The 12,500-nt window shown below is 44.5% G+C and overlaps 1 protein-coding gene across 1 annotated transcript in view; it reads left to right on the plus strand.

Moving 5' to 3' along the window:
* The window catches only part of LOC106578202 (GRB2-associated-binding protein 1), a 68,200-nt gene that overhangs the window by 20,665 nt on the left and 35,035 nt on the right, over positions 1–12,500 (plus strand). The window contains exon 3 of the mRNA XM_082965386.1: positions 636–801. Coding sequence (XP_082821512.1) covers positions 636–801 — 166 coding nt within the window. The remainder of the gene's footprint in view (positions 1–635; positions 802–12,500) is intronic.

A 12,500-nucleotide genomic window follows, 5' to 3' on the forward strand; every position in this document is an offset into this window, starting at 1 on the left:
CTCTGTCTCTCTCTCTGTCTTTACACTCTCTCTCTGTCTCTCTGTCTTTACACTCTCTCTCTGTCTCTTCTCTCTCTCTGTCTCTCTCTCTGTCTTTACACTCTCTCTCTGTCTCTCTGTCTTTACACTCTCTCTCTGTCTCTTCTCTCTCTCTGTCTCTCTCTCTGTCTTTACACTCTCTCTCTCTCTCTTCTCTCTCTCTGTCTCTCTCTCTGTCTTTACACTCTCTCTCTGTCTCTCTCTGTCTTTACACTCTCTCTCTGTCTCTCTGTCTTTACACTCTCTCTCTGTCTCTTCTCTCTCTCTGTCTCTCTCTCTGTCTCTCTCTGTCTCTCTCTCTGTCTTTACACTCTCTCTCTGTCTCTCTCTCTGTCTTTACACTCTCTCTCTGTCTCTCTCTCTGTCTTTACTCTCTTCTCTCTGTCTCTTCTCTCTGTCTCTTCTCTCTCTATCTCTATCTCTCTTCTCTGTCTTCGCTCTCTATCTCTCTTCTCTGTCTTCTTTATCTCTCTTCTCTCTCTGTCTCTCTCTCTCTCTTCTCTCTCTCTCTCTCTCTCTCTCTTCTCTCTTCTCTCTCTGTCTCTGTCTCTCTTTCTCTCTTCTCTCTCTCTGTGTCTCTTCTCCCTCTCTCCTAGGTGGATGCAGGCCTAACCTTTAATAAAAAGGATTTGGACAGTAGCTATGTGTTTGACGTGCGGACAGTGGAGAGGGTATTCTACCTGGTGGCCGACAGTGAGGAGGACATGAACACATGGGTCAGGTGTATCTGTGACCTGTGTGGATTCAACCCTACTGACCATGGTATGACAACACACACACACAGTATTCATGACCATATTAACACACACATTTGATTGACTGAATTTATTTGACAATATGTAAAATCCATACATAAGGGTTCTCCAGTCTCCACATACAATTTAAGAAAATCATCAAGGATAACACAACAAAGCTTGACAGCTAGTTTCCATTGTGGTCCTTTTGAAGAGAGGGGGAAAAGGGGAAGAGGGAAGAGGGGGAAGAGGGAAGAGGGGGAAAGGGGAAGAGGGAAGAGGGGGAGAGGGGAGAGGGGAAGAGGGGGAAGAGGGAGAAGAGGGAAGAGGGGAAGAGGGGAAGAGGGAAGAGGGAAGAGGGGGAAGAAGGAAGAGGGGAGAGGGGGAAGAGGGGAGAGGGAAGAGGGGGAAGAAGGAAGAGGGGAGAGGGGGAAGAGGGGAGAGGGAAGAGGGGAGAGGGAAGAGGGGAGAGGGGAAGAGGGGGAAGAGGGGAAGAGGGAAGAGGGGGAAGAAGGAAGAGGGGAGAGGGGGAAGAGGGGAGAGGGAAGAGGGGAGAGGGAAGAGGGGAGAGGGGAAGAGGGGAAGAGGGGAAGAGGGAAGAGGGGGAAAGGGGAAGAGGGGGAAAGGGGAAGAGGGAAGAGGGGGAAGAGGGGGAAAGGGGAAGAGGGGGAAGAGGGGAAGAGGGGAGAGGGGAAGAGGGAAGAGGGGGAAAAGGGGAAGAGGGAAGAGGGGGAAGAGGGGAAGAGGGAAGAGGGGAAGAGGGGAGAGGGGAAGAGGGGAAGAGGGAAGAGGGGAAGAGGGAAGAGGGAAGAGGGAAGCGGGGAAGAGGGAAGAGGGGAAGAGGGAAGAGGGAAGAGGGGAGAGGGAAGAGGGGAGAGGGAAGAGGGGAGAGGGGGAAGAGGGAAGAGGGAAGAGGGGAAGAGGGGAAGAGGGAAGAGGGAAGAGGGAAGAGGGGAGAGGGAAGAGGGGAGAGGGGGAAGAGGGAAGAGGGGAAGAGGGGAAGAGGGAAGAGGGGAAGAGGGAAGAGGGGAAGAGGGGAAGAGGGAAGAGGGAAGAGGGGAAGAGGGGAAGAGGGAAGAGGGAAGAGGGGGGAAGAGGGAAGAGGGGGGAAGAGGGGAAAGGGGAAGAGGGAAGGGGGAAGAGGGGAAAGGGGAAGAGGGAAGAGGGAAGAGGGGAAGAGGGGGGAAGAGGGGAAGAGGGGAAGAGGGAAGAGGGAAGAGGGGGAAGAGGGAAGAGGGGAAAAAGGGGAAGAGGGAAGAGGGGAAGAGGGGAAGAGGGAAGAGGGAAGAGGGAAGAGGGGGGAAGAGGGAAGAGAGGGGAAGAGGGAAGAGGGGGAATAATGCAACAAGGTTAGGCGGCGATTGTAATGACAACAGACAATGACAGACACAATTGTTGTTTGTTTCACAACATCCGATAATTAATACAATTTCCGTTCCTAATAAACAACTATGGACAGATACATCTCCCTCCTCTTCCTCCTCTTCCTCCTCTTCTCACACACCCTTAATATACAAACAATCAATCCCTAATATATATATATATATATATACACATTATACATTTTAGTCATTTAGCAGACGCTCTTATCCAGAGCGACTTACAGTAGTGAATACATACATTTCTTTATTTTTTTCTCCGTATATACACACACACACAAGACAATCACAATATAATAAACAACAAACACCAAAAGGCAGACCTCCGCCACCTAGTTTCATCTAAATAACAGATGGTCTACAAGTGAATATCCCCTTTGAGACATGCCACTATTTAGCCATTTTTTTTTTCTTCTCCCAGTGAGAACTTGAAACTACCCATGGAGGTTATATAATTCAAATTCTTTGGAAGATTATTCCAAAAGAATATGGCAGCAGAGTATAATAATAAAGAAAAAAAATCATTATTATTTCCCCCACCGTGCTTCTACAGCTGCATTGCTTGCTGTTTTGGGGGGTTTTAGGCTGGGTTTCTGTACAGCACTTTGAGATATCAGCTGATGTAAGAAGGGCTATATAAATATATTTGATTTGATTTGAAATAAATACATTTGACATACCACTTTTAAATCTAAAAAAGGAACAACGTCAGTTTGGCTCCTTCTAGTGGAACGGTTATCCCGGACTAATGGTTATCCCGGACTAATGGTTATCCCGGACTAATGGTTATCCCGGACTAATGGTTATCCCGGACTAATGGTTATCCCGGACTAATGGTTATCCCGGACTAATGGTTATCCCGGACTAATGGTTATTCCGGACTAATGGTTATCCCGGACTAATGGTTATCCCGGACTAATGGTTATTCCGGACTAATGGTTATCCCGGACTAATGGTTATCCCGGACTAAATTAGAGTAGTTACATAAGTACCTAGGAACCATAAAGGCTTTCAAAGCGGGAAAATAGTCGAGATGCGTAAGTGCTGGAAGTTTAAGAATAATCCTGACTAATTTGTTCTTCAATTTATTTGATATCTTGGAGGCACTATTGTACCAGGAAGAGCACGCATAGTCGAAGTGGCACTGAACAAGAGCCCCTGCCAATGTCCCCAATTGTATTCCTATCCAGATATTTGGAGGTTCTTGCCCGGGAATCTAATTTTATGGTTCACTTTGGAGATAACGTTTTTTGTGCCGTGCTCTCCCCTGTCAGTTGGTTATCTAGCACACATCCAAGATAATTAACAGAGTCTTTTGCCACGACTACTACGTCACCTACTACCACCTTTAAAATCTGGGGATTTCAACAGTTTCACTTTGGACCCGAACAAGATGGACTATGTTTTTCCAATGTGTAGTAACAGCTTATTGTCATATAGCCATTTACTGACATGCAGAAGTTCAAACACATTTTTATCTTTGGGAGAAACCACACAGTGCAGAATCATCTGCATATAGGAAAAGGTCACATGTACAGGCAGATTTCAGATCTTTTATATACAATAGAAATAAAAGTGGACCCAGCACACTCCCTTGGGGTACCCCACAGTTCAAGATTTTGGGGTTTAGACAGAGTCCCCATCCACATCCACCATCTGTTTTCTTCCTTGCAGGTAAGAGCTAACCCATTTCACTGCTAAGTTGTTAAAGCCTAAGGCTCTTAGTTTGATTAACAGAATCTCATGATTCATTGTATTCAAACGCCTTTTGGAGATCTAACATAACCATACGACAAAATGCCCCTCCGTCTACTTCCTTCCTGATGTGGTCAGTCAGATACAGTAGGCAGGTGTCAGTGGAATGGGATTTCCTGAAGACAGATTTTAGCTCATAGAACCGGTTACGTAAGGAAATATAACTGTCAATCTGCTTGAACACAATCTTTTCCATGACCTTCGATAAAGCAACACAGGATTGAGATAGTTTCCAATGATCTAACTTATTGCCTTTTTTTTTATATAAAGTAATCACCCTTGACCCTTTAGTTCACTGGGAAAACCCCCTAGTTCAATAGACAGATTCACAATGTGAGTTACACCACAAGGAGTTGTAAACTGCCGCAGCAATCCTTTAGAAATCTGGCGGGAATGTTGTCAAGGCCAGTTGCTATGGAACGGTCAAGTTCTTTCAGCCTCTCTAGCACGGTGGACTCAGACACCTTTTCAAATGAAAAAAATAATCTACTTGAATCCCATCGCTGTTGAGTGAAACTGCTGGACATGACTCTCCCCCCATAGCAACTTGATTGACAAGGTAATTTGCTAACTAATGTATTAGCTATAGTTGTAAAAATAGCTATTCAGACTGTCTGCAACCATGGTCTTATCTGATGTAACCTTTCCTCCAATGTCCAAGCTGAGATTGAGAGCTTTGGTCTTTAAACTGTTACTATAACCTAACAGCTTCAGTCACTTCTATAATTTAGTCAGATTGTTTCTATTTGCAAATATTTTGTCATTAAAATATTATTTATGGGCCTTCTGTATTATCCTGTTGACCTCATTTCTTAACTTCTTATAGCCTATAAATATATAATGTGCCCTGGATTTCCTAAACTCCAGAAAGCGTTCATTTCTACACTTAATTGCCTTTAAAATGTTATCATTTATCCATGGCTCTGTTCTTTTCTTAATTCTAACCTTTTTCACTGGAGCCTGCTTATCTACAGCATGTAAAAACAATGATTTAAAATGGCCCCCAGGCAATCTCCACTTCACTGCATTTCAATACAGCAGACCGGTCTAATTTGCTCAGACAATTAACAAAAATATCTGCACTATAATTCTTCATAGACCTAATCTTTTATTAAGTTATGATAATTTTATGATAAGTTATGATAACCTTCCTACTTCAGAAAAATGATGGAATGATCACTGAGCCCATAGTTTACAACCCCTTGATCTAGCCGACGTGATGGTTTGGGTAGAAGGACCGACTGTGATAGGCTCATTAATCAGCTGGTATAAAACAAATACATATTTTTTATTTTATTCTTAAGACCTTTTAAAAGTAGCATGTCTGTATTAATATCACCAGTAACAATAACCTCTGATTGGCCATCTTGGCACTACCCTCCCCCTGGGATTTGGCCATCGTGGCACTACCCTCCCCCCTGGGATTTGACCATCTTGGCACTACCCTCCCCCCTGGGATTTGGCCATCTTGGCACTATCCTCCCCCTGGGATTTGACCATCTTGGCACTACCCTCCCCCTGGGATTTGACCATCTTGGCACTATCCTCCCCCCTGGGATTTGGCCATCTTGGCACTACCCTCCCCCTGGGATTTGGCCATCTTGGCACTACCCCCACCCCCTGGGATTTGACCATCTTGGCACTACCCTCCCCCCCTGGGATTTGGCCATCTTGGCACTACCCCCACCCCCTGGGATTTGGCCATCTTGTCACTACTCTCCCCCCTGGGATTTGGCCATCTTGGCACAACCCTCCCCCCTCCCCCTGGGATTTGACCATCTTGGCACCACTCCCCCCCTGGGATTTGGCCTTCTTGGCACTACCCCCCCCCGGGATTTGGCCATCTTGGCACTACCCTCCCCCCCTGGCACTGGCCATCTTGGCACTACCCTCCCCCCCTGGCACTGGCCATCTTGGCACTACCCCCCCCCTGGGATTTGACCATCTTGGCACTACCCTCCCCCTGGGATTTGGTCATCTTGGCACTACCCTCCCCCTGGGATTTGACCATCTTGGCACTACCCACCCCCTGGGATTTGGCCATCTTGGCACTACCCCCTCCCTGGCACTGGCCATCTTGGCACTACCCTCACCCCCTGGGATTTGGCCATCTTGGCACTACCCTCCCCCTGCGATTTGGCCATCTTGGCACTACCCCCCCTGGGATTTGGCCATCTTGGCACTACCCTCCCCCCTGGGATTTGACCATCTTGGCACTACCCCCCCCCCCCCCCCACCCCCCCCCCCCCACCTACTCACTGCCACAGTCATACTCTGGACCTAGTTTTGTCCCATGGAATAAATGTTGTGGATCTAAATGTTTTTCCTCATAATCCTGGACTATCGGACCACCATTTTATTACGTTTGCAATTGCAACAAATAATCTGCTCAGACCCCAACCAAGGAGCATTAAAAGTCGTGCTATAAATTCTCAGACAACCCAAAGATTCCTTGATGCCCTTCCAGACTGCCTCTGCCTACCCAAGGACGTCAGAGGACAAAAATCAGTTAACCACCTAACCGAGGAACTCAATTTAACCTTGCGAAATACCCTAGATGCAGTTGCACCCCTAAAAACTAAAAACATCTGTCATAAGAAACTAGCTCCCTGGTATACAGAAAATACACGAGCTCTGAAGCAAGCTTCCAGAAAATTGGAACGGAAATGGCGCCACACCAAACTGGAAGTCTTCCGACTAGCTTGGAAAGACAGTACCGTGCAGTATCGAAGAGCCCTTACTGCTGCTCGATCATCCTATTTTTCCAACTTAATTGAGGAAAATAAGAACAATCCGAAATTTCTTTTTGATACTGTCGCAAAGCTAACTAAAAAGCAGCCTTCGCAAATGGAGGATGGCTTTCACTTCAGCAGTAATACATTTATGAACTTCTTTGAGGAAAAGATCATGATCATTAGAAAGCAAATTACAGACTCCTCTTTAAATCTGGGTATTCCTCCAAAGCTCCATTGTCCTGAGTCTGCACAACTCTGCCAGGACCTAGGATCAAGGGAGATACTAAAGTGTTTTAGTACTATATCTCTTGACGCAATGATGAAAATAATCATGGCCTCCAAACCCTCAAGCTGCCTACTGGACCCTATTCCAACTAAACTACTGAAAGAGCTGCTTCCTGTGCTTGGCCCTCCTATGTTGAACATAATAAACGGCTCTCTATCCACCGGATGTGTACCAAGCTCACTAAAAGTGGCAGTAATAAAGCCTCTCTTGAAAAAGCCGAATCTTGATCCAGAAATTATAAAAAACTATCGGCCTATATCGAATCTTCCATTCCTCTCCAAAATTTTAGAAAAAGCTGTTGCACAGCAACTGACTGCCTTCCTGAAGACAAACAATGTATACGAAACGCTTCAGTCTGGTTTTAGACCCCATCATAGCACTGAGACTGCACTTGTGAAGGTGGTAAATGACCTTTTAATGACGTCAGACCGAGGCTCTGCATCTGTCCTCGTGCTCCTAGATCTTAGTGCCGCTTTTGATACCATCGATCACCACATTCTTTTGGAGAGATTGGAAACCCAAATTGGTCTACATGGACAAGTTCTGGCCTGGTTTAGATCTTATCTGTCGGAAAGATATCAGTTTGTCTCTGTGAATGGTTTGTCCTCTGACAAATCAATTGTAAATTTCGGTGTTCCTCAAGGTTCCGTTTTAGGACCACTATTGTTTTCACTATATATTTTACCTCTTGGGGATGTCATTCGAAAACATAATGTTAAATTTCACTGCTATGCGGACGACACACAGCTGTACATTTCAATGAAACATGGTGAAGCCCCAAAATTGCCCTCGCTAGAAGCCTGTGTTTCAGACATAAAGAAGTGGATGGCTGCAAACTTTCTACTTTTAAACTCGGACAAAACAGAGATGCTTGTTCTAGGTCCCAAGAAACAAAGAGATCTTCTGTTGAATCTGACAATTAATCTGGATGGTTGTACAGTCGTCTCAAATAAAACTGTGAAGGACCTCGGCGTTACTCTGGACCCTGATCTCTCTTTTGAAGAACATATCAAGACTGTTTCAAGGACAGCTTTTTTCCATCTACGTAACATTGCAAAAATCAGAAATTTTCTGTCCAAAAATGACGCAGAAAAATTAATCCATGCTTTTGTTACTTCTAGGCTGGACTACTGCAATGCTCTACTTTCCGGCTACCCGGATAAAGCACTAAATAAACTTCAGTTAGTGCTAAATACGGCTGCTAGAATCCTGACTAGAACCAAAAAATTTGATCATATTACTCCAGTGTTAGCCTCCCTACACTGGCTTCCTGTTAAGGCAAGGGCTGATTTCAAGGTTTTACTGCTAACCTACAAAGCATTACATGGGCTTGCTCCTACCTATCTTTCCGATTTGGTCCTGCCGTACATACCTACACGTACGCTACGGTCACAAGACGCAGGCCTCCTAATTGTCCCTAGAATTTCTAAGCAAACGGCTGGAGGTAGGGCTTTCTCCTATAGAGCTCCATTTTTATGGAATGGTCTGCCTACCAATGTGAGAGACGCAGACTCAGTCTCAACCTTTAAGTCTTTACTGAAGACTTATCTCTTCAGTAGGTCCTATGATTAAGTATAGTCTGGCCCAGGAGTGTGAAGGTGAACGGAAAGGCTGGAGCAACGAACCGCCCTTGCTGTCTCTGCCTTGCCGGTTCCCCTCTTTCCACTGGGATTCTCTGCCTCTAACCAGCAAAAATATCTGCACTATAATTCTTCATAGACCTAATCTTTTATTAAGTTATGATAATTTTATGATAAGTTATGATAACCTTCCTACTTCAGAAAAATGATGGAATGATCACTGAGCCCATAGTTTACAACCCCTTGATCTAGCCGACGTGATGGTTTGGGTAGAAGGACCGACTGTGATAGGCTCATTAATCAGCTGGTATAAAACAAATACATATTTTTTATTTTATTCTTAAGACCTTTTAAAAGTAGCATTTCTGTATTAATATCACCAGTAACAATAACCTCTGATTGGTCATCTTGGCACTACCCTCCCCCTGGGATTTTGCCATCGTGGCACTACCCTCCCCCTGGGATCTGGCCATCTTGGCACTACCCTCACCCCCTGGGATTTGGCCATCTTGGCACTACCCCCCCCCCCCCCCCTACTAGAGGGGAGGAGAGGAAAGAGATGAAGAAATAAAATCAAACTGGAAACATGCTCTGTGTGTGTATGTGTGTGTATGTGTGTGTGTGTGTGTGTGTGTGTGTGTGTGTGTGTGTGTGTGTGTGTGTGTGTGTGTGTGTGTGTGTGTGTGTGTGTGTGTGTGTGTGTGTGTGTGTGTGTGTATGTGTTCATGTTTTCAGTAGTCTTTTGATAAGGCAGTATAATAGCTCTGGAAAAGCAAAGGCTGTCTGAGAAAGAAACAGACTGAGTTTACTAAGGTGAGAATGATGACGACAACTAAATGGGTGCAAGACACTGCATCTCAGTGCAAGAGGCGTCACTGCAGTACCTGGTTCAAATCCAGGCTGCATCACATCTGGCCGTGATTGGGAGTCCCGTAGGGCGGCGCACAATTGGCCCAGCATCGTCTGGGTTTGGCTGGGGTAGGCCGTCGTTGTAAATGAAAATTTGTTCTTAACTGACTTGCCTAGTTATAAAAAAAGAGGGCTGTATCCAACCCTAACCCCAATAACTACCGTGGGATATGCATCAACAGCAACCTTGGGAAAATCCACTGCATTAACAGCAGACTTGTACATTTCCTCAGTGAAAACAATGTACTGAGCAAATGGCAAATCGGCTTTTTACCAAATTACCGTACGACAGACCACGTATTCACCCTGCACATCCTAACTGACAAACAAACAAACCAAACCACGGCAAAGTCTTCTCATGCTTTGTTGATTTCAAAAAAGCCTTTGACTCAATTTGGCATGAGGGTCTGATATACAAATTAAAATAACACCAAATTGATCAGAAATACAGTGTAGACATTGTTAATATTGTAAATGACTAGTGTAGCTGGAAACGGCTGATTTTGAATGGAATCTCGTACAACGCTGTGTACCCGCAAAACACCAGTCTCAACGTCAACAGTGAAGAAGCGACTCCGGGATGCTGGCCTTCTTGGCAGAGTTGCAAAGAAAAAGCCATATCTCAGACTGGCCAATAAAAAGAAAAGATTAAGATGGGCAAAAGAACACAGACACTGGACAGAGGAACTCTGCCTAGAAGGCCAGCATCCCGGAGTCGCCTCTTCACTGTTGACGTTGAGACTGGTGTTTTGCGGTTACTATTTAATGAAGCTGCCAGTTGAGGACTTGTGAGGTGTCTGTTTCTCAAACTAGACACTAATGTACTTGTTCTCTTGCTCAGTTGTGCACCGGGGCCTCCCACTCTTTCTATTCTGGTTAGACCCTGTTTGCGCTGTTCTGTGAAGGAATTAGTACACAGCGTTGTATGAGATCTTCAGTTTCTTGGCAATTTCTCGCATGGAATAGCCTTCATTTCTCAGAACAAGAATAGACTGACGAGTTTCAGAAGAAAGGTCTTTGTTCCTGGCCATTTTGAGCCTATAATCGAACCCACAAATGCTGATGCTCCAGATACTCAACTAGTCTAAAGAAGGCCAGTTTTATTGCTTCTTTAATCAGAACAACAGTTTTCAGCTGTGCTAACATATTTGCAAAAGGGTTTTCTGATGATCAATTAGCCTTTTAAAATGATAAACTTGGATTAGCTAACACAACGTGCCATTGGAACACAGGAGTGATGGTTGCTGATAATGGGCCTCTGTACGCCTATGTAGATATTCCATAAAAAATCAGCCGTTTCCAGCTACAATAGTCATTTCCAACACCCCTTATTTCTGATTAATTTGATGTTATTTAAAAAAAAAAAAATGCTTTTCTTTCAAAAACAAGGACATTTCTAAGTGACCCCTAACTTTTGAATGGTAGTGTATATCAACGAATTGGCGAGGGGACTAGAACATTCTGCAGCACCCAGCCTCACCCTACTGGAATCTGAAGTCAAATGTCTACTGTTTGCTGATGATCTGGTACTTCTGTCCCCAACCAAGGAGGACCTACAGCAGCCCCTAGATCTTCTGCACAGATTCTGCCAGACCTGGTCCCTGACAGACCTGGGCCCTGACAGTAAATCTCAGTGAGATAAAAAATAATGTTGTTCCAAAAAAGGTCCAGTTGCCATGACGACAAATGCAAATTCCGTCTAGACACCGTTGCCCTAGAGCACACAAAAACCTATACATACCTCGGCCTAAACATCAGAGCCACAGGTAACTTCCACAAAGCTGTGAACGATCTGAGAGACAAGGCAAGAAGGGCATTCTGTGCCATCAAAAGGAACAACAAATTCAACATACCAACTAGGATCTGGCTAAAAATACTTGAATCAGTTATAGAACACATTTCCCTTTATGGTTGTGAGGTCTGGGGTCCACTCACCAACCAAGAATTCACAAAATGGGGCAAACACCAATTTGAGACTCTGCATGTAGAATTCTGCTAAAAATATCCTCAGTGTACAACGTAAAACACCAAATAATCCATGCAGAGCAGAATTTGGCCAAAACCCGCTAATTATCAAAATCCAGAAAAGAGCCAATAAATTCTACAACCACCTAAAAGGAAGTGATTCCCAAACCTTCCATAACAAAGCCATCACCTACAGAGAGATGAACCTGGAGAAGAGCCCCCTAAGCAAGCTGGTCCTGGGGCTCTGTTCACAAACACAAACAGACCCCACAGAGAACCCAGGACAGCAACACAATTAGACCCAACCAAATCATGAGAAAACAGAAAGATAATTACTTGAAACATTGGAAAGAATTAACAAACAGAGCAAACTAGAATGCTATTTGGCCCTAAACAGAGAGTGCACAGTGGCAGAATACCTGACCACTGTGACTGACCCAAAATTAAGGAAATCTTTGACTATGTACAGACTCAGTGAGCATAGCCTTGCTATTGAGAAAGGCCACCGTTGGCAGACCTGTCTCTCAAGAGACGACAGGCTATGTGCACACTGCCCACAAAATGAGGTGGAAACTGAGCTGTACTTCCTAACCTCCTGTCAAAATAGGTCATAAAATTTGATCTGATCTTAATCTAAGTCACAACAATAGACAAAAACCGTGTGCTTAAACTAATAACAAATTATTGTATTTGTCTTGTCTATATTGAATACATAATTTAAACATTCACAGTGTAGGTTGGATAAAGTATGTGAAGTCCTAGACTAATGACTTCTCCAAAAGCTAATTAGAGTCAGGAGTCAGCTAACCTGGAGTCCAATCAATGAGACGAGATTGGAGATGTTGGTTAGAGCTGCCTTGCCCTACAACAAAACTCACAAAATTTGAGTTTGCTATTCACAAGAAGCATTGCCTGATATGAACCATGCCTCAAACAAAAGATATCTCAGAAGCCCTAAGGTTAAGAACTGTTGACTTGCATAAAGCTGGAAAGGGTTACAAAAGTATCTCTAAAAGCCTTGATGTTCATCAGTCCACGGTAAGAAAAGTTGTCTATAAATGGAGAAAGTTAAGCACTGTTGCTACTCTCCCTTGGAGTGGCCACCATGCAAAGATGAC

Source organism: Salmo salar, chromosome 18 (assembly GCF_965601325.2).
Source record: "Salmo salar chromosome 18, fSalSal1, whole genome shotgun sequence".
NCBI classification, from domain to species: domain Eukaryota; kingdom Metazoa; phylum Chordata; class Actinopteri; order Salmoniformes; family Salmonidae; genus Salmo; species Salmo salar.